At 38.2% G+C, this 23,896-nt stretch overlaps 1 protein-coding gene across 1 annotated transcript; it reads right to left on the reverse strand.

Moving 5' to 3' along the window:
* Positions 1-398: 398 nt before the first annotated feature.
* CPO (carboxypeptidase O) lies at positions 399-23,623 on the reverse strand. Its single transcript, XM_067739939.1, is given in 10 exon segments — positions 399-584; positions 587-663; positions 1,508-1,592; positions 7,230-7,432; positions 8,591-8,696; positions 9,642-9,752; positions 10,794-10,901; positions 13,649-13,750; positions 15,281-15,357; positions 23,533-23,623. Coding segments are annotated over 10 exon segments (1,146 nt in total).
* Between the last annotated feature and the right edge of the window lie 273 nt (positions 23,624-23,896).

Here is a 23,896-nt window from a genome sequence, read left to right on the forward strand (position 1 = left end):
ACTTGGGTCCCAGGCATGAGCAAAATTTTCAAAGAGTTTAGATGGGAAAAAACTTTCTAGACCCTGGGGCAGCTGCCCTGAAACAAACCACAGATATATAAGTGAGCACAGCCAAGATCAGCAGAACTTCCTAGCTGACCTATAGATTTGTGAGTCACTGAATTGTAGAGTGGTTTGGTTTGTGGCATTATTGTACCAATAACTAACTAATATTAAAGTCTACTAAAGTAATAACAATTAATTACCAGCAGAACAAACATTAAAATGCAAAGATGATTCATCTTTTTTGAAACAGAAAGTATTTCTAGTTAAATTATTTGGTTCCTCCATAGCCTCAAACACCTTTCATGCAGCTATATCCACGTCTCTGGGGCTGAGCAGGCCTAGGTAGGATGCACCTACAGAAGAAACATGAAGGACATCAGCAAGCTCAGCACCACAGCAGTAGATGTCACCTTTCCAGCACTGTTTGAATACCAGTATTTCTCATACACATTATCCAGGACTGAAAGCACAGCCTCCACGGTTTCCTCGCAGGTGGCCTGAATCTGAGTTTCTGGCAGGACAAACCCATATGTACCCATATGTCTCTCAGCTCAAATGCATATGAGAAGGGGATCCCAATGTCCCAAGCCCAGTCTCATGAAAACCCTGAAATGGCATCTACAAATGAAAATATGGAGGAAGAGTTAGAAGTTATTCTGTGAAAGGACAGATTTCTACAGCCATTTCAGGGACTAAAGTTCAACCCAGCAAAATAAATCAACTCTTTCATATTAGGATCTATGAATAGCTGCCTTCTCTCTCTCCTTGACATTTTCCGCTTCTGTCTCCACTCACCATCCCCACTATACCTGGCATTATGCCTGGCACATCTATCCCCACAATGCCTGGCATCATGCCTGGCACATAGCAGAGGTTTGGTTAAAGTTTCTCAGCTGAATCAAAGACAAGACAATCTGATATTGGAAGATAAGATTCAACTGACCTGTAAAGGAACAGAAACAAAATGACCAATATCACTAAAATGATGATATTAAGAAAATATCATCTCGGTTGCCCTTCAGTGGGTGGAGGAGGGGGTGCTTGGGGATGGGGAAAGCAATGCACTCTCCTTTCAACTAAATCCTTTTTTTTTTTTTTAAACTCCAGGCCCCACCTGTTTTGCCTGATGGTCCTCTGGGAACTGAATCAACCGACCAAGGGTCACTGGAAAATGTCTTTCCTGTTAACTCCTGTGCCTTCTCCCTGCCAGTTCTTTTTAACTGAAGCCAGAGGGAGTACTGGTCTGAGCCAGTGTATTAATTTTTGCTTTTAGCTCACACCTTATCCCTAGAGAGCACAATTCTGGATTTGTACAGACTCCCTTTTATCCCTGGTCATTTTGATTTGTACAACTTCCTGTTGATCCGAGGAACTCTTCTATCCTGTCCACTCCAGTCTCCAAAGTCCACTGAATTCTTTTGTGCTTTAGATACTATTGAAGAGGTGAAAAAAAGATACTTATATAAAATATCTGCACTAGATCCAACTCTATAATTGGTTCCATGCTTTGCTTTCAATGCATTTGCTGCCTTCTGTCCAACTTGGATCTGTAGGTGGGAAATGCAGAGACAGATATCTGGTGTTAAAAATAAATCCAACAAGTCAGAGCATTTGCTATTTTGTCCAAATCCATCCTCAGAGTTCCAGACCATCTTTCTAACTTCCCATTGAACATCTATACCTGGGTAGTCTTCTGATACTTTAGACTCAACATACTCATATCCAATTTTATCATCTCCTCCACTAATAAGGCTGTTTTGATTTTCATAGTTCTGACCTGTCATGTGCCCCCAACATGTAAATTCCTACAATCATCTTTGACTCTTCTCTCAAACAGTTACCAAGTTGCATTTCTAATGCCATCACCCTATTTCAGTCTTATTAACTCTGAAATGGATTGCTGTCATCTTCTAATAGGTTTTCCTTCCTCTTGTCAATCCTTAATCCCGATTGATCTCCCTGACTTCCAGGTGAACCTTTGTAGAGCAGGACAATCATAATGATCCTGCTGAAAACCTTCAATAACTCTCAGTTACCCACTGCATTTGTATAAACTTCTCAGTCTACTAGTTGAGATCCTCTACGATAGGGATCTAACCCACATTTCCAACACTATATTCTCTAGATCCCACCCTAGATTACAGTCAAACTCAAGTTCTCCCACAGTTGCTCAGACATACCCCATGTTCCTCAGCCTCTCTGCCTTTTCTCAGGATATTTCCTCTACTTGGGATGCCTTACCTCTTCTCTGTTGAAATTCTACGCAAACTCAAAGAACCTTCTCAAATGCTAAGTTCTCCATAGGCATTTCTTGAGCACCCTAAGTGGATTCTCTCTCCCCACTTTTTTCTCCCATAGCCCTTTGCTCATGCTTCCCTTATTACTTCTCTCTTGTTTTTCCTTAAAGGTATTTGATACTTATCTCTCATAGGCTCATAGATTTTCAGAGCAGAAAATGACACACTTCCTTCTATCTACCCCCATGTCACCGTACTGAATTGGAAATCCTTCAGAACTAGATGATTTCTAAGGTCTCAGCCTTGCTCTCTTCAGACCTTTTCCTGAGATCAGAGTCACTAACTGAGGTCCAAGTATATTGGTTATATTTATTGACTGTCTGATAAATCTCCTTGCATACCCTTTTGATAGTCTAAGTATTCCCTACCCTAGATTCCCTAATGCTATATTCTACCCACCCGATGGTGTATCCCACTACTTCCCCTTGGGGTCTATACAAACACCACCAAAATCCCCTTGGCCACTCCCTGCCTGGATCCACAATTGCTTTACGCTTGAGGGCAGCCTGACTACACTTACAGGTACGTCAGCTCCCTTGACTTCTTCCCCTGACCAGTGACAGATCTAGTTTTAGATTCTGTCTCTCTTTTCCTGGTCCTGTATTGTCTGACTGAATCCCAAGGTGTGACAAGGTGGTGTCTGGTTAGAGTGGGGATAGGCATAGTGAAATTCAAAAGGAAGACTAGGAGAGGTAATAAGTGGTTATGGGGTCCTGTGCAGCAGTAGGACTTTGCACTTCCTGTGTGTGTGCTAAGATTCAACATTAAACATATTTGCAAGCTTTTTGACTCCTCTCCACTCACTACGAAGAGTTTTACCTTCTCCTTCTCTTCCTGTAAAGAGATTCTGTGTCTGCCCTAGTTGCTGGGCTTGCGTTGTCCAGAACTGAGATGATGGGCAGGAAGGGCTAAAGAAGTACAAGTACACTGGGAAGAGGTACAAGAGCTGTTTGTAGAAAGAAGGGGAAATTATAAGAAGGAAAGGAGAGTCAGAAAGGGGATTTCTAGAGAGAGAAATTCCAGTGAGGAAATAAGAATGAAGAGTGGAGAGAAAGGATTCAGGGTAGCTGCTGTGTGTGAGTGAAATTAAGAGCATGCAGCCTGGAGAAAGAGTTGCTAACAAATAGCAACTACATCCTTTTTGAAGTTCTTTGAGAGTCTCTGGTAGAGATATGAATTGCTTTTAATTATTTTTAATTCCCATGTGTTCCTGTGTTTCTTTGAGTGAAACTCCATGTTAACTGGTCTTAACTGTAATTTGGGTTACATGGAGCAGCTCCAGGCTACATTTTCTATTCAAATGGTTTCTTGCATTCTTTTTTCTTTCCTGCAGCTCACCCCAGATCATGATTCTTCTTCCCACTGCCAACCTTCACTTATTTTATCCTATATTGCTCCCTTTCCTCAAATCTTGGCTGTGGGGAGGGAAAGAGTCTCCCAGTTTCCTCTTCTTTATTGACAAAAGAACTTTTGATTTTTTTTTTTTAATGATTCCACAAGCAATTACCATGGGCAAGTAGATAGGAGTAAGAAATATAACATATATGATAAGCACACAGTTGTGATCCTTAGCTCATGGGTTTGGTCCTTTCTGAGAAGATGAAATGAAGATTCCCCTAGACTCTGCCTTCTATCTCAAAGGGTCAAACTCTTGATTATTCTTCTCTTTCTTTTTGACACTATATTGCAAGGCCATAGAGAGCCAATTGCTCTGCTGTCCTTCTTAGTCAAAATAATAAAAACCCTTTGCTAGTAGTGCATAATTTACATTGTTAAAGACCTCATGCCTGCTTAATAACTTCTTCACTGGGCCCAGAGAATTTCCTGTAGACATATATTCACAGGCAAGCACTCAAAAAGATTGATTAAGGCCCTGGCATGGGTGTGGGAGGATGGAGCTTGGAATGGGATACAGGGGCTGATATGGAAAGGGTTCCAATGCAAAGAATATCAGCATTTGAAACATTAGATTTCTTATAGCTATTCTAATCTCCAGAGCAGTTTAGAATGAGGGTATATATAGTTCTGTTTCCCCTACTTAGTGATTGCCAAGTTGTCTATCATACAGTATAATATTTATGAAGATTTCTACAAATTTTTGGTTTTGTAAATACATAGAGATTAATTACTAGTCTCTGGTGGTTGTAAATATACCAGAAATGGAAAACTCCTTGAACAGTTGGTGTGATTCTATCTTTGTGTACTCTATCAAAGCTTATCACTAAGAACCTAAAAACACTGCTAACTAGCTTTTATGAGTTTGATACATGGTGGCAACATTTTCAGTCTTTTTATGGAAAAGTCTTAGTGATGAATGTTATGCTAATTCTTCAACACCTAAGGCGGTAAGAGATACAGAATTGAAGCAATCTTTCTCAATTCAATTTTCCAGTCTCTACACAGAGTATTGAGGATGGCCAGTAATTCCCATCTTCGAATTCCGCCTTCTGGTAACGGCAATGCCAGTGCCCCCTCTGTGGCCAGAGGGCTCTAATGAGACAGCCAATCAGCAGCCCAAGACCCTGTGACATTTGAATACTAACCTTGCAAAAACGGAGATGTAGTAACTGCTTTCCTGAACCTAAAAAGGAAATTAAATTCTCTAGAAAAATACCGGAGTATATAGACCTCTTTTTTTCTGCTGGTAGAAGGCCTGTCCCATCAAATATCTATAATGGCCTGACTTAGGTGGTTCATTTGTATTTGTCACAGAATCCTTCAAGCAGAAAGTAAACATTTACGGCAAATATCACAGGAATTGGGAAGTAAAGAGGGTTCTGGGCTTCTTGACTAAAATTTCTGTTTCTGTACATTTCTTTACTGAAGAAATAGAACTTCTGGCACAGAAATGAGGAGGATATAGGACACAGTGGACTGGGCATCTAAGTCGATGACAGCTTCCAGAAGTTGCAAACCCTTCCTGAGCGGAGAAAGGCAGTGTTCTGTAGTCAGATGAATGTGGCCTCTGGAGTCCAAAGACATGAGTTCCAAGCCCAGACTCTAACATTTACTGTCTACAGGGACTTTAGAAATATAATTAACTCAAGGTCTTAATTTCTACATCTCCAAAATGAGCTTATTATATTGTCATGAGGATCAGATGAAGTAATGGCCATAAAATCTCTTTGTAATTTTTAAAGTTATAGGTAAATGTTATCTCCACCTCTTGCAAAATGATCACGTAGTACAAATGTCCGAAAACAATTGCAGGAAAGACATTGGGGTACTGACAGATATTTTTGACTTCTGGGAGGAAGGGCTGCCTTCAGCAAAGATCTATAGTGGTTTTTCTTTTAGTGCCCAGACCTGTGTTTTATGGGTGATGTTCCAGTGGGAGAGGGACAAGAGGAATGACAGAGCCAGTAGGCCACCAGCCTTCTGTGATCTTAAGAACAGAGCAAGATTAGCCCCTATCCAACCCAGCATTTATTGATAATGAGGAGCTTGTTTTAAAAAACAATTTTTTAAAGATATGCAGAAAATAACAAGTGTTCGTGAGAATGTGGAGAAACTGGAACTCTAATTCACTATTGGAAAGAACAGAAAATGGTGTACTTGCTGTAGAATATAGTACGATGGTTCCTCAAAAAGTTGAAAATAGAATTACCATACGATTCAGCAATTCTACTGCTGAGTATATACCCCAAAGAGTTGGAAATGGGATCTCAAGGTGATATTTGTACACCTATGTTCATAGCTGTATTATTTGCAGTAGGCAAAAGGTGGAAACAATTCAAATAACCACTGATGGATGAATGGATAAAGAAAATGTGGTATATACATAACAATGGAATATTATTCAGCCTTAAAAAAAAAAAAGGAAATTCTGACACATGGTACAACAGGTGTGAAGCTTGAAGACTTTATTATGCTAAGTGAAATAAGCCCGTCACAAAAAGATAGATACTGTATGATTCCACTTACATGAGGTAACCAGAATAGTCAGACTCATAGAGACAGAAAGTAGAATGGTGGTTACCAGGGACAAGGGGGATGTGGATTTTTTGTTTAATGGGTAGAGACATTTCAATGATGCAAGATGAAAGTTTTGGAGATTGGTTGCACAATAATGTGAATATACTTAACACTACTGTACTGTCCACTTAAAAATGGTTAAGACAGTACATTTTATATTATGTATGTTTTACCACAACTAAAAACTGAAAAAATAACTTTTAAGAAAAGATAACAAATAACTACAACAATTATAAATTGACCCTTTCTTTGACTTAGTTCTATTGTTCTCAGGTTCACAAAAAGGCAAAGAGCCCAGTCCTTTTCAACAATTCTGCCCACCAGGACTTGGGTAAACACAGCTTCAGAGAAGGACCCTGGATAAGACAAAGCAGACTTTCCCTGCCCCAGCTTGAATTTCACTAGCACTTCCCCTTACAAATATTCCTAGGCAAATACTAGAGGCATAGTTTAGAAGAAAATAAAGCATTGTGTTTAGCAGAGAAGAGAGCAGATATTATTTAGCCGTGTTATTTTAGATATGCCATATTCCACTAACAGCTGGGAAGTTCTTTAAAGCACGGTTCAAAAGCTATAATTGCTGAACGGAGCTTCAAGAGAATTTACAGAAATGAAAGCGCATTCCTGCAGATTATTAACATAATCATTTCATTTATATTATACACGAATACCTAAGATGTCTCCCAACTTGACACTTTTTGAAATAGGTAGTTAATTAATGCAGGTAAGGCAGCATTTAACCTGAAGCCTTCCCAGCAGGCGTCTGGCAAGGTGTGAAAAGCAGGAGAAAGGAAATAAGGAAAAGCAAAGGGAACAAAAGTGAGGCTGGAGCCAAAACCCTAGAAATGGGAATCAGGGAAGGAAGGCAGGGTCGTGCTGAGGCTTCTCAAGGCTCTGGCTCAATGGTCTTACCAGTTCTTCATGGTTACTTGATTTATTTTTGGTGTAGCCATAAGGCATGAGGATGAGCTGCCCGTAAGAGTGCATGGTCAGGAAGCAGGCAATGTTCTCCTTCCTGCTCTCGATAAAGCTGGAAACAACTTTAGTCTCTGGTTCAGACATGGGTCCTGTCCCACAGAATGTTAAATCTTGGCAGTTGTGAGATGCACCAATACCTGAAACATACAGGAAACCCCAAGGAAGGCATCACGATCTCCGTTTAGCACTGACCAAGGTCAAGGAGCCAGCCTTGCTCAGGACATCTGTGGGTGGAATTAAGGCTTGCCTTTGCTTGTCTGATTTTGTCCTGCTAAAATAAGTCATTCAAGGAGGAACTCGGGAAGGCAGGAGGACTGACGTGCAGATTTAGAAAGAGACCCCTGCTTATGTGGCCCGGGAAGGAAGATGCAAAATGGAATGGCATTTTCAGTAATCTTTCACTTAAACCTTTGGTGGTCCCTGAAACAAATGCTTGGGAACCTGTTCTTGGGTTCCAGGGTCAGACTCTGTTATAGTCTTGTTGCCCTAAATATATCTCTTGCTGTCTTACTGGCTTGAGTCTCATTAGAGCTATTTCGCAAGGACAAAAAAAACACAAAAAGCTATTTTGTAGTCTGTCCTTCTCACCAGTAATAATAAGGACCAACAACAGAGCACCTTTTACATGCAGGGCACTGTGCTAAGCCCCTCCTGTGTGGCATCTCATTGAATCTCCACAACAACCTACTGATAAGATGGTATTACTCTGAGCCACGTTTTAAAAATAAGAGAAAACTAAAGCCTAGAGATGAAGCAATTTTTTCAGTACCACAGGGCCGCCGAGTCTGAATGTTAACCTTTCCCATCTGGTTTTTAACCAGACTGCTCTTAACCATCCGTACCTCTATTTGCTTCCAATCCATTGGACTTGTTGAGATTCAGAAACATGAAACTGCCTTAAGGAGAAGAAAATGTTTGCCTTGTTTACTTCTGCCCTCCTGCTGTAAAATAATTTGCAAGGATACTTCTCTGATTTTCCTTTATAACAATTCGTATATTTTAAAACAAAGTGATGGATTTCAAAAATATTCACACTGGTCTAGGTCTTCTTTGCCCTTTTTTAGCCAGTCTCACTTGAAAAGAGTCCTGCATTTCAGTGTTGCTGTTCTTACTGTATAGATAATATCACCTCTTTAGAGGGAGTAACACTGACCAGGAAGTCCAGAAAGCTGTACAGAATTAGATGTTTATTTCAAAAGGTATATATATAAATAGTACTAATTCTAGTAATTCACCTCTTTTCTGGCTTCTCTGCTCCATTTGTTTTGTGTGTCGTTATTCATCAGTTCATCTACGAAGCATGTACTTAACTACACCAGATGCATCGAAATTTCTATTGAGATCTGTCCCAAAACACATGCCATTATTATGGGATGAATGGGATTTCCTCCAAAGCCGATCCTGTAACAGGAACATAGGGAAGTTGCCATTCTAAGGTCTCATGAATCACAGTGTTAGTGATGATGGGTGGTCCTCGAATATAAAAAATGGTTCCTTAGGATTGTCTGGAAAAATTGCCTCAACATTATGAAACTTGTGCATATAATTTTTAGTCCCCCAGATGGGCTAGCAACCCCCAATAACAGGAACATCTGTACAACCCAAAGTGTATATACGTGTAAACCATGAAATTGGAGGGGTAGTTTGGCCTTTCCCTCACAAGCAGATTAACAGTGCCTGGTGGACGCAATCTGCTTAATCAGGAAAACTTCAGAGAGTCATTATTTTAGGTCCAAGTGATAAAGGGCGAAAGGGAAATAGCTTGGCAGATGGGAAAAGGCTGTTCCAGGTGCATCAGAGATGGTCTCTGCACATTTCTGGAAGCAGAAGACTGATGAGTAGAGATAGGGATAAAGACCTGTTTCGCCAGACAAGGTGGGAGGGAAGGGCTTGATTCACATACCGGGCCAGAAAGGCTGTTACAGAGAAAGGGGTCCCACGAAGGGCTGGGGGAGCCGGGGTGGGGGAGGGGGAGGAATTCATAGTCTCTGGAAACAGAGGCTCTTAATTATGGAGTGGTATGATTTAGAAACTTTTTTTTTTTTCTTTTTTTTGCGATACGCGGACCTCTCACTGTTGTGGCCTCTCCCGTTGCGGAGCACAGGCTTTGGACACGCAGGCTCAGCGGCCATGGCTCACGGACCCAGCTGCTCTGCGGCATGTGGGATCTTCCCGGACGGGGGCACGAACCTGTGTCCCCTGCATCGGCAGGCGGACTCTCAACCACTGCGCCACCAGGGAAGCCCCAAAACATTTTTATAGCTGCAGTGACTGAGGTCAGGAAAATGAACCCGAGACAAGATCTAGTTCATGAACCCATCCCAGGACCAAACTCGATGTACTCACCGTTGTCCAAGTATAGATGTAACCATCTATGTTAAGAACCGGAAGCACATAGCAGTCCAGGTTTTTAAGGAGACTTCTTATCCTTGAGTTGTCTTTATAGTTCTGTAGAATCTGGATATTTAATAGAGAAACATTTGGAATGATCCTGGGAAGAGGTCTTTTCTCTCTTAATTTTCTAACAATTTCAACTTAATCATAAGTGGTGACTGAACATCCAACCTTTGCCATCCAATCCTGCCTCAACTGTCCCGTTCGTTATGGCTGTCTTTCTGAAACTTCACCATGCATCAGAATCACCTGGAGGACTTTTTTTTTTTTTTTTTTAATTTTTGGCTGCGTTGGGTCTTCGTTGCTGCGCTGAGGTTTTCTCTAGTTGCGGCGAGCGGGGGCTACTCTTCCTTGTGGGGCGTGGGCTTCTTATTGCATTGGCTTTTCTTGCTGGAGGACTTTTTAAATTACAGCCTGCCTACCCTCCATCTCCACCCCCAGCCCCAATTCAGTAGGTATGAGGTGGTGATGTGGAAACCCAGAACTTGCATTTCTTCCAAGTTCCCAGTTATGCTGATGCTATGGGTCTAGGAACCACACTTTGAGAACTATAATTTTTGGGTTGAATTATGTTTGGGTTTCTGAAAAGACTGACACAAAAAGTATCTTATATTAATTTTAAAGTTTTCTTATTCCCTCAAAGGAGGGATATAGGTAATACGCAAGAATTCACGGTGCCAGGTAGTTTCCATGTGTTAATCTCTTAATCCACACAATTGTGTGCTCTTCATGATTACGTTGAAGTAGTCATTTCATACACCTTTTGCAGGTAAAAAACTAGGGGTCCTAGTGATAGAAATTTTGCACAAGACTATTAGAAAGAGCTCCAGGATTCAAACTCATCTCTGACTTCCAAGATGTATTTTCTTCTCCATTTAGATTTGTTTACCTTCCAATAAAGATAATTTTGGGTGCATTAGAAAGAGAACAGAACAACTAACTCAGTTTTCAGTGAAGCTACTTATGAATTCCATTTCCCTTGGGGTGAAGGAGAGCTCAGTGGAGAGCTGCCTTGCCAAGATGTGAAAGAAACCTGCTTTCCAAAGCCGAGATATGACAGGTATTTTGTGGGGTGGTTAACCATTATGAGAAAGTGAAAGACACTTATTCTTTCACAGACCACTGGCAAAAAGCAGGGGCAATCCATTCCCTGGCATGAATTCCACAGTCCATCCAGATAATCTTCTTGGGGTTATTGGATGGTTGGCTGATCTGGGGGAGACATTCATATTTCATTATCAAACAATGGCTTATGATTGAGGCCACCGAGCAAAGTTATCAGGTTGTTTTATTCCCCTGGAGGTACCTGTCTCCTTCCACTCTGTGGTTTCAAGGATGAGGCAAGGATGCTGGCAGAGACACCCACCAATATGACCCTTCTGTTGGCCATGCTGCCAACCGCCTCCTGCGGTTACCTCGGCTATTGTTCTTAGGACCACAAGCTGACACCTCCGTGTACCCCATGCAAAGCCTGGTCTTCCCCATATCCTAAATTATTCCCTAACTTTAAATAAACGCATAAACCACAAACTGAGAGGCTAAATCTTCATAAACCTTATAAAACCTTACCACACAGGGCTGACTCAGAGCGGTAAAGTGTACAAGTGGTAACGTGCATGACTCAAAGGTAGTGAAACTGAACCCCAGTCTGCATTTAAGCTTCCTGAAACTGTGAAAGCATCCAAATGCATAATCTCCTGCGATACTTATTACATTCGTTACCTTCCTCTTTCCTTAGAGACTCCTGCAGTCCCAGCTGACCCAATCTTCTTTCTCCTCTCCCCATTTGTTGTTCTTGTACTCACTCAAGAAAGAAAGATTCCCTCCTCTTTCAGAGGTGGGATAGGTAGGAATGAACCTGGCAATTACGGATTCTCTTTGGTGGAGAAGAAGCTGTGAACATGCCCATGCTTGTCACAGTCACATCTTGCTTTGGTTTGTAAATGGCCTGGACTCATGCTATTCATCGGAAGCTCTTGGGAGCTGGGCTGATGAAGGCTCTCCCTCTATATCTGTGAGAAACTTACGAATTGAAATAACTATGGGCTGGATTCATCATATTCAAGGAAGTTTTCCCTTTTAGCCTCACCCATTTTCAAAGCTCCTGGCATAATTCCTAATCTACCCTTTACTTTAATTCTCTCTTGTAATCACCCCTTTTATTTATGAGTCTATGTATATGACCATATGTTTATCTTTATTGCCTCCTCGTTATGTGTCAATTCTATTCTTTAAAATACATCCTAGGCAAAGGATGTTTAGAGGTCTTTTTGGCTGACTCAGCTCAGAGTTTGGCGGCCAATGGAAAAATCAGGCTGGTAGGTGGCCCACACTTAACATATCAACCAATTACTCACTCGGCTCCTGGGTAAATTCTACTTCAGAGCCACCGAGATTTGTTTGTAGTTGTTAGTAATTCTTGAATTTGGGGATGTGCTTTGTAAATTAACGTGTCTACAGTGAATAAAGTAATGCTAGTTCTTAATGCCAAACTACTTTGGCAGCGGTTCTTGAAGAGTAGTCCTGGACCAGCGATATCAGCACCACCTGGGAACTTGTTAGAAATGCACTGTTTTTCTGTAACATGAGTGTACATCAGAATGACCTGGAGGAGGGCTTGTTAAAACACAGATTGCTGGGCCCACCCACAGAGTTGCTGATTCAGTAGATCTGTAGTTAGACCCCCCAAGAATGTGCATTTCTAACAAGTTCCCAGGAGATGTTGATGCTGCCGGTCGAGGGACCACCCTTTGAAAACCACTGGTTAGGTGCAGTTGTTGTCAACCCTGCCTACACAGTAGGATCACCTAGGGAGCTTTCAAAAGGTGTCTGGGCCCCATCCTGGAGCAATTAGCTCAGAATCTCTGTGGATGGGGCCCAGGCGTCAGTATTAAGCAGCCAGGGTTGAAAAATCACTGTTCTAAAACTGAGAGCCAAGAAGGCCTGGCCCTGTGGAAAAGTGGTTATTCAGACACTTTTCATCGTATCACATTTTAAAAGGGCAGAGAGCCTGGAGATTGGGTTATCCCTCTGGCTATGCTACGGTCTGGCTGTGTGACCTCGTACAAGTCACTTCACTTCTCTGGGTCTTTGTTTCCTTATAAAATGAAGGAACCAAAAATAAAGGTTGTCCATGATGTTCAAACATTTTTATGGGGAAAAAAAAATGTGTTAAAAAAGAAAATTTTGTAAAAACTCAAAATACATATGAGAAGTGAACTGGAGATTTCTCCCTTACACAGCCCCCCCACCCCGTCCCCCTTCCGCTGTGGGAGCACCGGAGGCACCCAGGCCTTCACAGAGCACAGGCTGGAAACCTCTCAGCCAGAACGTCTAAGGTACTTTCCAGCCACCCTCCACGATTCTAAGTTCCTCAGTCTTAGCGGGGGCGAGGGAGGCCAAGCGTGAAGAAAACTAAGGGATAAGTTCTTACTTCTGGGACTTTATTTTTAAGTCCTACCCCTGTGGTCTCACCCAACCATTCCAAATTCTCTTTACTCCAGAACATGATTCCACCCTCATGATTAAGATGTAAGCATTTACAAGTATTTAATTTTTAAAAAATGTTTATTGGAGTATAATTGATTTACAATGTTGTGTTAGTTTCAGGTGCACAGCAAAGTGAATCTGTTATATAAATACATATGGATATATGTATTTGGACTCTTTTTTAGATTCTTTTCCCATATAGGTCACTACAGAGTACTGAGTAGAGTTCCCTGTGCTATACAGTAGGTCCTTATTAGTTATCATTTTTATACATAGTAGTGTGTATGTATCAATCTCAATCTTCCTATTTATCCCTCCCCACCAAGTTTTGAATTTTAAAATCAAGACTTTGGAAAAGCCAAGTCTCTCTGTCTTGCCTCTTTTAACCTTGTCTATACTTCTGACTAGAGCCTCTGGATAGTACATAAATATCCTTGAGTGGGACTCTAATTCTCAGCCTTCTCACTCACCTTCAAATAATACATGGGCCGGCTCTCATAGGTCATTCCTAGGAAATGCTACGTCACCACTTCCGTGTACTTCTCCCTTATCTCACTCATCCACTGATAGATCTGAAACAGCCAGGGAGGACTGAGGTTATCAATAAGAAGATCCTTTGCTTGCCTCTAAATTAAGATAATTGCTTCTTTCATCAAGATACTGAACTCTGAACTCTTCGCTCTTTATTAGCACACAAACTAGAAGACTAAACTAATGAATTATGACCTCTCCTCCTCCCATATTCTTTAAAGATCTACTCTGCCACCCAAGCTTAGGACACCCTGTTGAACTTTACAAATAAATGATTGAGAATTATCAATTTCAACAATCCAGTATAACACTTCTGAAACATTGTACAATCACACAGCCTTCAAATGGCCATGAGACTTCCTGACTATCATTTATTGCTTAATCAGTAGAAGTGTAGTTTATTTCATTTACTCTCAAAGCTACAGGATAGGTACTGCTATTCCTTTTTCATGTATGAGGAAACTGAGGAACAAAGAGGTTAACTGTCTTGGTCAAGGTCACAGAGCAAGTGGCCAAGCCAGGTGTGACTCATCTCTGATACCAGCACATATACTTCTCATGGGTCTTACTGGATCTTGTTTAAAAAAAAAAAAAATCTAAGAAACTTCAGTACTTTGGGGTGATTGTTACAGAAGAAAATGTAAATTCTTTTTTTTTCTTAAGTATTGAATTTTGTTACAATATTGCTTCTGTTTTATGTTTTTTTCATTTTTTGGCCCAGAGGCATGTGGGATCTTAGCTCCCTGCCCAGGGATCAAACCCAGACACCCTGCATTGGAAGGAGAAGTCTTAACCACTAGACTGCCAGGGAAGCCCTGAAAATGTAAATTCTTGTACTTTTTGAAAAAAATTCTGGAAAATATTAATATATTCCCCAATACTGAGGAAATAAATTGTAAAGCCTGGTTGGAGGGCAACTTGTGCATTTATGTCAAAAATTTTAATGTGCATATCATTTAACCTAGTAATTCTATTTTTAGAAATTTATACTTCAAAAGAAGTTTTACATAACATCACAACACACACTACATATATACTTATATACTTTTTACTGTATCCAGTTTTAGAAACCACTAAACTTATCTTAGTAGCAATACAAATATTTCTTTGAAAAAAAAGTTTTCCCCATTTGAGAGCTGTTGCCTGTGCTCCCTGCATCCTACTGAAAATACCACACTTTTGGCTAAGTAGGATTCAATCAGAAGGCTTCACCACCCATGTCCCACATCCATACACACATTGGCCCTGCCCAGCTTAAACCAGCTAAAGACTTGATTAACAAGAGTAACGTTTAATTTTGATCCATGTTTACACTAACAAAACTGGTTGGGGTGTTCTTTTCTTCTTTTTGTTGTTTTGCCTTTTTATTTCATATCACTAGGATTTGTATCTTTAATGGTGATGGCCAGGGGGTGATGTTTGGGAATCCCTTGACCTCAGTGCACAGGCAAACCTCAACCTCCCATTCTGAGGCTCTCTAGTCTATGGATATTAACAGTGAACTATCCCTCGCCCATCCTAAAGTAGGTTGTGACTACCACCGACGCTCCCACCAACGTGTCCATACTCACCTCCCCCATGGGGTGGTATCTGTTATAGGAATATGTCTCCAGAATCCTCCATGGGCTCACTACATTATCCACAGCTTCTTTGTTGTGCTACAGATCTGCAAAGGGAAGAAATACAGACAAAAATTGATGAAGAAACCAGGATAACATGAGGGTTGGAAGGTTGATGAAAAAGGTAGTAGGAAGCAATGTGCACAGCATTTTGAGGACAAAAGTCAGTGTTGGAGTCTTGCCTCTGCAACTTACTAATTGTGAGACCTTGGGTACCATGGAGTCCCTCTGAACTGCAGTTTCATCATCTGCAGGTTGAGGACAGCCATTCCCACTTTGCAGGGAGCCTTGAATAATTCAGCAAGATGTTGTAGATAAACACACTTTTAAATTTGTATAAGAAAGAATAGCTAAGATTTATTGAACTGAAACTTACTGCGAGATACTCACTGGGTTAAGCAATTTAAATCTCATTTACTTCTCTCAAAAACTTTAAGAGAAGATATTCTTATTATCCCCATTTCAGAGATGAGGAAATTGAGTCACAGGGAAAGTATTATTAGAATTTAAGCCCTGACAGCCTGACTGAAAAGCCTGAAATATTAACCACAATACTGTAAATAATTGTAAGAATCTTTATGCAACAGTTTATTTTTTTAAAATAAACTTTATTTTTTTTAGAGAAGTTTTAGGTTCACAGCAAAATTGGATGAAAAATACTGAGAGTTCCCATATACCTGCTGTCCACCCCCCACCCACCCCCATGCACACAACCTCCCCCAATATCAACATCCCACACCAGAGTGGTACATTTTTTATAATAAATGAACCTACATTGACACATCATTATTTCCCAAAGTCCATAGTTTACATGAGGGTTCACTGTTGGTGTTATACTTTCTATGGATTTGAACAAATATATAGTAACATGTATCCACCATTATAGTATCATACAGAAGAGTTTCACTGCCCTAAAAATCTTCTGTGGTCTGGCAATCACTGATCTTTTCATTAGTTTTGCCTTTTACAGAATGTTATATAGTTGGAATCATACAGTATGCAGCCTTTTCAGATTGGCTTCCTTCACTTGGTAATATGCATTTAACTTTCCTCCATGTCTTTTTAATGACTTGATAGTTCATTTCCTTTCAGTGCTGTATAATATTCCATTGCCTGGATTACCACAGTTTATTTATCCATTCACCTACTGAAGGACATTTTGGTTGCTTCCAAGTTTTGGCAATTATGAATAAAGCTGCTATAAACACCTGTGTGCAGCATTTTGTGGACATAAGTTTTCAATTCATTTGGGTCATACCAAGGAGCATGACTGCTAGATCATATGGCAAGAGTATGTTAATTTTGTAAGAAACTACTAAACTGTCTTCCAAAGTGACTGTGCCATTTTGCATTTCCTCCAGCAATGTTTCCTATGCTTACTTTCCATTTGCATATCTTCTTTGGTGAGGTGTCTGTTCATGTCCTTTGTCCATTTTTTAAATCAGGTTGCCTCTTTTCTTATTGCTGAGTTTTAAGAGTTCTTTGTATGTTTTGGATAAGTGTCCTTTATCAGATGTATCTTTAACAAATATTTTCTTTCACTTTGTAGCTCAACTTCTCCTTCTCTCGACATTGGCTTTTGAAGGAAGAAAGTTTTTAATTTTAATAAAGTATAGGTTATCTGTTATTTACTTCATCAATCATGCCTTTGGTGATGTATTTAAAAAGTCATCACTATTCCCAAGGTTATCTAGGTTTTCTCCTAAGTTATCCTCATTTTACATTTAGTTCTAAAATCCATTTTGACTTAATTTTTTGTGAAGAATGTAGGTCTGTGTCTAGATTCACTTTGTGTGTGTGTGGATGTCCAGTTGTTCCAGGATCATTGATTGGGTTTTGTCAAATGTTTTTGTCTGTATTTATTGATATGATCATGTGATTTTTTTTATTTTTAGCCTATTGATGTAATGGATTACGTTAATTGATTATCAAATGTTAAACTAGTCTTGCATATATATCTGGGATAAATCTCCATCAGTGGACATGGTGTATAATTTTTTTATACTTTTTTTGATTCAATTTGCTAATATTTTGTTGTGGGTTTTTACATCTATGTTCATGAGAGATATTCGTCTATAATCTTTTATTCCTCGTAATGTCTTTGCCTGGTTTTGGTATTTGGGTAATGTTGGCCTCAACGAATGAATTAAAAAGTATTCCTTCTGCTTCTGTCTTTTGGAAGAAATTGTAGAGAATCAGTATAAGTTTTTCCTTAAATGTTTCATAGAATTCACCAGTGAAACCCTCTGGGCTTGGTGCTTTCTGTTTTGTAGGGTTATTAATTATTGATTCAATTTCTATAATACATATAGGCCTATTTAGATTACTATTTATGGTCTATATTTTGACAAACCGTTTAATAAAGCTATTCAATGCCTCGCCTTTATGCCAGATATTGTGCCAGCACAATCATGCCCATTATATGATTTATTCACATTACAGCCCTGTGAAATGTTATCGTCCATGTTTTACAAATAAGGAAACTGAAGCCAAGGGAAATTAAGTAACTTGCAAACAATCACAGAGCTAGTAAGTCATACAACTAGTCCTCTCTCTAAGCCATACAAATGTTGGATAAATGTTCTAATTCCCTTGCTAAAAGACTTTACCTAAGCAAAAAGTAGGGTTATATTTTCATTATGAGAGCATACCAACTGATCATTCATTTACCCAATAAATATATTTGAAGTGATTTCTGTGTTAATAGCACTAGGATGTGAGATTTTGGAGAAGCTGAGGTGTAAACGTTTGGATAGTGACAAGGAAACATGTTAGAGATCTAATTAGCTAATGTTTCAATGACTTTCATCTATTTTCCCACATTTTTCTCTCTGAACATTCTGGTATTATATTTACTCTTTCCCTAAGCCTTCATTTTTTAATCTGTAAAATGGGAATAATAACACCTTACCAAAGGATTCTTATGAAGACTAAATAAGTTAATCTACATTTAAAAATAAGCAAATTTCTGGAACCTAGTTAACCCTTAATAAATGTTAAAACACAGTAGTAATTCAAAACAAAGCTAAGTAAAAGCCCTATTTTGCTGCAATAACATTGAAAATAAAAATTACATTGAGAATAATTTAGCCATCTAACTAGTGTTATCTTCAAACAATACCAAACTACAAAATATTTTGATAGAATTAATTAAAACTCAAGTTCTATTCACATCTATATAACTCCAGTAACTGGATTGACTACATTTTAATTTTTTAATCTGTTCAATTAACACCATGTACCATAATCACCCACTCTAATGGAAATCAATTTCTCTACAAAATTCCATGACTTTAATTGTTACTACTACTACTAATAATAATCTGACTTTAGCAGAAGTTTTTATCTTCAAAACTGTAAATGTTTTATTGTTAAATGAATTTTACTTTGTTTAGCTTGTCCACGAAAAGCTCGTGATATAGGATTGTCTAGATAGTTAGTTAAAACAATGAAATGAATTTTAGAAGGAGATTACAAGAAACAAATGTCATTAAAATTGTAATAGTTGAGGAGTAATATGCTTTTCCATGTTTTTCAGGGATTCGTTTCTAATATTTATCATTTATTTGATTTTTTAAAGGTAAGCTAGAGTGCTTCAGAATGAGGAATTTCAATATAAAAATATATACAGGTGTAATATGTTGAGGCTGATTATTTACAAAACATCATTTTATAAGGGAAATACATACATCCCTTGGTGTGTTTAAAATTCAAAAAAATTCAATTTACACATAAATTTTCAGGAGTACATTTCGTGTGCTTATCAAATAATCAGCAAACATATACCTATTATAATAACACTAGTTAACCATTATTGGGCACTCTATTCTAAGCACCAGTCAAAGCATTTGCATTGTTATCGTAATTCATTCAACAACACAACGGCACTTTGTACTCTTTGCAAAAGTGATAATAGATAATAGTAGTAGTAATAGAACATAGATTTCTTTCTTACAGAGCTTAAAATCCACTTAAGGAAGTGAGACATAAACACATGAAAAGCAAAATAACTTCACCATCAAATAATAAAATGTGAGGTATGATAAGCTAGAGCCTGATTACCAATTACACGGTGCACTAAATGTACTGAGGACAGGAGAGGGAGAATTCCAAACTGAAGTATAGCCAGTAATAATAACAACCAACATTTTATAAGCAATTATGCATGCCAGAACTGTTCTAAGGTATATATATCATATCATATCATATATATATATATATATATATTCCTACATATAATTCTAACAACAATCCTTAAGGTAGAAGCTATTATCCCAGTGTGTTGGGGTGAAGATTTTGTTACAGAGGCTAAATTATACTTTTACTATACTCTAGAAAATAAGCATAAAATATTTATTAGCCTATTTTTATAAATTGTCTATCTCTGATTTGGACTGCATAGAAAGCAAAATAAGTATCAGCATTATAAATTCATCGGGAAATAGTTTCAGTGCTTTTTCAAAATGGAGAGAGGAGAGGAAATGAAGCAAATGAGAAGAGTCTTCTCAGCCCTTCCTTCTTTCTCATTCCTCACACTGGCTGTCCTGCCAGGAAATGAGATCACTGGGGATGCTTTCACGCGACATTGGGACCGGGGATGGTGGCTGCTCAGAGCGACGCGGTTCCTTTCTTCACATAGTTCAGCAAATGTTCAAGTCTTTCTTTATCACCGTCATCTACTCAGTGCCGTAGGAAAGTGACTACACTAAAAAGCAGTCCTGGCAGCTGGTGGATTCTTGTTTCAATTGGGCTGGTATTCCCAGGCAATTTCACAATATGGAGGGGAATAAATTAAAGGTAACTGGGCACCATCAAGCACCAACATTTGGCTTTCCCCCAGCTAATGTCTGCAAAATGTGTGAGTATGATGCCTCCTAAGTCCAGCACTGAATGACTGGGTCCATATAATATGCAAAAAAAAAAGTGATGCGTACGGGATTTGAGTGAAAACCCTGATATCATTTTAACATGAAATTAAACACAATACTTAAACCTCAAAACCCCAGATACTTAGTTCAAACAATGTTTAAACCGTAAACCTAGAAAAGGCTGTTCCCTGTTTCTAGGCAATTACTTGGGTGATGCATAATACATGTAGAGAAAGAAGGAAAAAACTGGCTAATCCCCCAAATTACCACCAGTCTCATCTCACCGACCAAATGAAGAGATTATTGTACTTTGTGTATTCTTTTTTAACAGGAATTCATAAAATGTTTAACAGAGAAAAAGATGCTTTGGTGGTACATTATTAATAAATACTGTACATCAAAGATTGCCTGATGAAATTTTGACTGGAATGTAAAAAGAGGCAAAAAGACCTAATGAATATTGAGGAAAATTTTGTATTTTAAATACTTAGGAAACAGTTACATGAATATTTCATGATAGTAATGTATTTTCAAAGTTTTTTTTTCCTTCTTACAAAATTAACATATGCTTATAAGTGGAAATTTTAGGAAGTATGGAGAGGAGAAAAATAAAAAAGAGAAGGAAGGAATAATCCTCTACAATCCCACCTCCCTGAGTTAACTATTGTTGATATTTTGGCATATTTCCTTTCAGTCTGTTATCTGTGCATATTTTTTTCATAAATACAGTGCAGATTATACCTATGTATAATTTTGTATTCCCTCCTTTTTTATTATATATTCTACCAGAGACATTTTCTCAAACCAATAAAAACTCTTTATAAACATTATTTTTAATGACTGCATAATGTTTGACAGTAAGTGTATATTTCATAGCATCATGCACATAAATATTGTCATCTATGCTGGATATTAAAGCCATTTCCCTTTCTGGTTTTATCTTATAGTAAATAATTCTGGAGTTAATGATTTTTTGCTCATTTCTGATTATTTCCTTGAGTTACATTCCAGGAATGGGACTAGTAGGTCAGAGAGGATGAACAATTTCAAAGCATTTGATTCATAGTGCTAGATCCTAAATGATTCTACAGATTTACCCTTTTATTGGGAGTATGCAATATATATAACAGGCCACCTCCCTAAATGATCAAACGAGAGATTACAAAGCTTGTCATCCTTGTTAGATTTTCTAGACTAGTATTACGTCACACATAGTAAATAAAGAGTATCAAAACTTGCAGCTAATCTATGTTTTGAGTTGGTAAGAGCCATATAAAAGTGGACATTATTTTATATCAGTAAATAATAATGAAAATGAAAATAGTCAATAAGGAGCAGAATTAGCAGATTTGAAATGTTTCCCTCAAGTGCAGTCATGAGCAGCTGTCCACTGGAAGCCATCTTGTCTGAGTCCCACTGAGCCAAATCACTTCCATAATTTAACCTGGGCTTGGCAATCATTTTTTTAAACAAAAGTTTTATGCATCTTCTTTGTAGAATATTTGTAAAATGAAGAATAGTTGAGGGAAAGGAAAAAAAAATATCAATCAAAGAGAACAATGTCCATTTTGGTACATATTTTTTCTTTTATTTTTTTAAGTATTTTGATACATTTTGTGTTCTGCATCTTTCAGCATAAAACATGTCTTTCCCCATGCTATTAAAATTTTCATAATTATTATTCTAATGGATAAATAATATCCCATTGTCATATGTCACATATTGACATTTGCATAACTTAATATGGGGCATTTAGGTTGTTTCCAAATATTACAATACTTAATATCTTGTTTATCTTGTACATAAAGCTATATCCCAGTGCATACAATTCCTTCCATAGTTTGCTTTCTCAGTGTAAATTTCCAGAAGCAGGGATACTAGGCCAAAGGATGTGTACGTTTTAAGGCTTGTGATATTTTTAAATAAGTTAATTTTTTTTTCAATCAAAGCCCTATGACCTACATAAGTCTTTGCCATTGATCTATGAAGAATCTCAGAAGAGAAAATAAATGCAGTATCTATATGAAACCAAGTAAACTAATAGAAAACGCGAGATGGCGATGTCCAAACAGCTTTAGGCATCACATAGATCCTGGACTCCCTTTATATATCTGAAATCAGACCGTCTATGAAGCTAAGGGACAGGCTGAGGTCGCACAGTTAGTCTGGGGCAAAAATTGGAGTGGATTTCTCTGTTCCGTGAGACCAAGCTTGTTGCAAGATTCGTTTAACCATGAAACAAAAGAGGAAATACTGTTTATAAACACACATGCCAGATGAGATACACCAAATGTGCAGAATAACAAACTATGTATGAATAAAGGAAAATACACTTTATATGGAAACCACACACACACACACACACACACACAATGTTTAATATATATTCAAAGAAGTTATTCATTATGAATAGGGAAAGAACACAAAAAAGAGCAAATGACAGGAGCAACTTATAAACCGGTAAAATGAGTAACAAATAAGACAAAACACTTAGCCTTATAAGAAATCAACAAAATGAAAAATAAGTCAACTGTAGGTATTTTTTACCTGTCAAATGGGCAAATGCTTAAAAAGTGCTTTCATACACTATTGTTGGAAGTGAAAACGTATGCAACTTTTTTAGAGGGCAATTTGGCAACGTGTAGCAAGATTCTTGAATTTTTCTAAGCTTCTAACCCAGTGCTTCCACTTCTTATAACTTATATTAGGGAAATAATCAAAGATTTTCAATAACAGCAAAAAAATTGTCATGTAGCTGGATCCTCATCATGGTATCATGTGTAAAAATGACAGTAGAAATCAACTCTGCCTTATAGGGTAGCAATGATGGAATATTATTTGTGATTGCATTATGTTTTCAATAAATTGTGAATGTCATAGGAAAATTTTTATAATACAACTTAACTGAAAAATTCTTGTAATAGTACTATATACATAATTAGCTAAGTAGTTATCTATTCAGAAACATTAACAGTAATTAGTGAAATTGTTTGGTAGTTTTAAACATTTTAAACATTTTCTCAATAATTAGAATAGTGTGATTTACCAATTGAGAAACTATGTAAATGAGGGATATGGAATTTTCATTACAATTTTTTTTTCAATTACAAAACATGACATATTTATTGGTATTTATCATACATTGTGCTAGGAAATCTTTTTTAGATATCTACTCATTTATTTAAAGATTATTAGAGTAATGTTCAATGATAAAACTTCAGTGATAATTATTCTTATTTCGTCGTGGTGTGTATGGGTAGGAAGAGGGGAGAAACGAGCTGCATTGATCTTGAAAAGAAGCTTTCCACCTAGACAATCTAAATCATACCAGTCAGCCCCTCCTCCAGCTTCACACTCACCTGTCATATTCCAGCTCCCCAGGAACCAGCAACCTCGGGAGGTACAAGTTTCCAAGCAGAGGCTTCATTCTTCTGCAAAGAGAGCTAGAAAATCCTGTGCTTCTCCTGCAGGTCATGTGTCTCTGAGAATGCATAAGGGCATAGGCTTCCACAATCAAGATGAGATAAATCAGTTAGTGGATGTCTCAGCAGAAATAATGTGAGCAGTTGCTTCATTAACTCCATCACGTCTTCAAACAACTTTTTTTAATAGTGGAAAACTATTTGATTTTTTTTCTCCGCTAAAACCAAATTAACTGAAGCTCTTGGCTCCCCCAAATCCAGAAAAATGTTTCTTCCCT

The sequence above is a fragment of the Pseudorca crassidens genome, chromosome 6 (assembly GCF_039906515.1).
Source record: "Pseudorca crassidens isolate mPseCra1 chromosome 6, mPseCra1.hap1, whole genome shotgun sequence".
Taxonomy (NCBI): Eukaryota; Metazoa; Chordata; class Mammalia; order Artiodactyla; family Delphinidae; genus Pseudorca; species Pseudorca crassidens.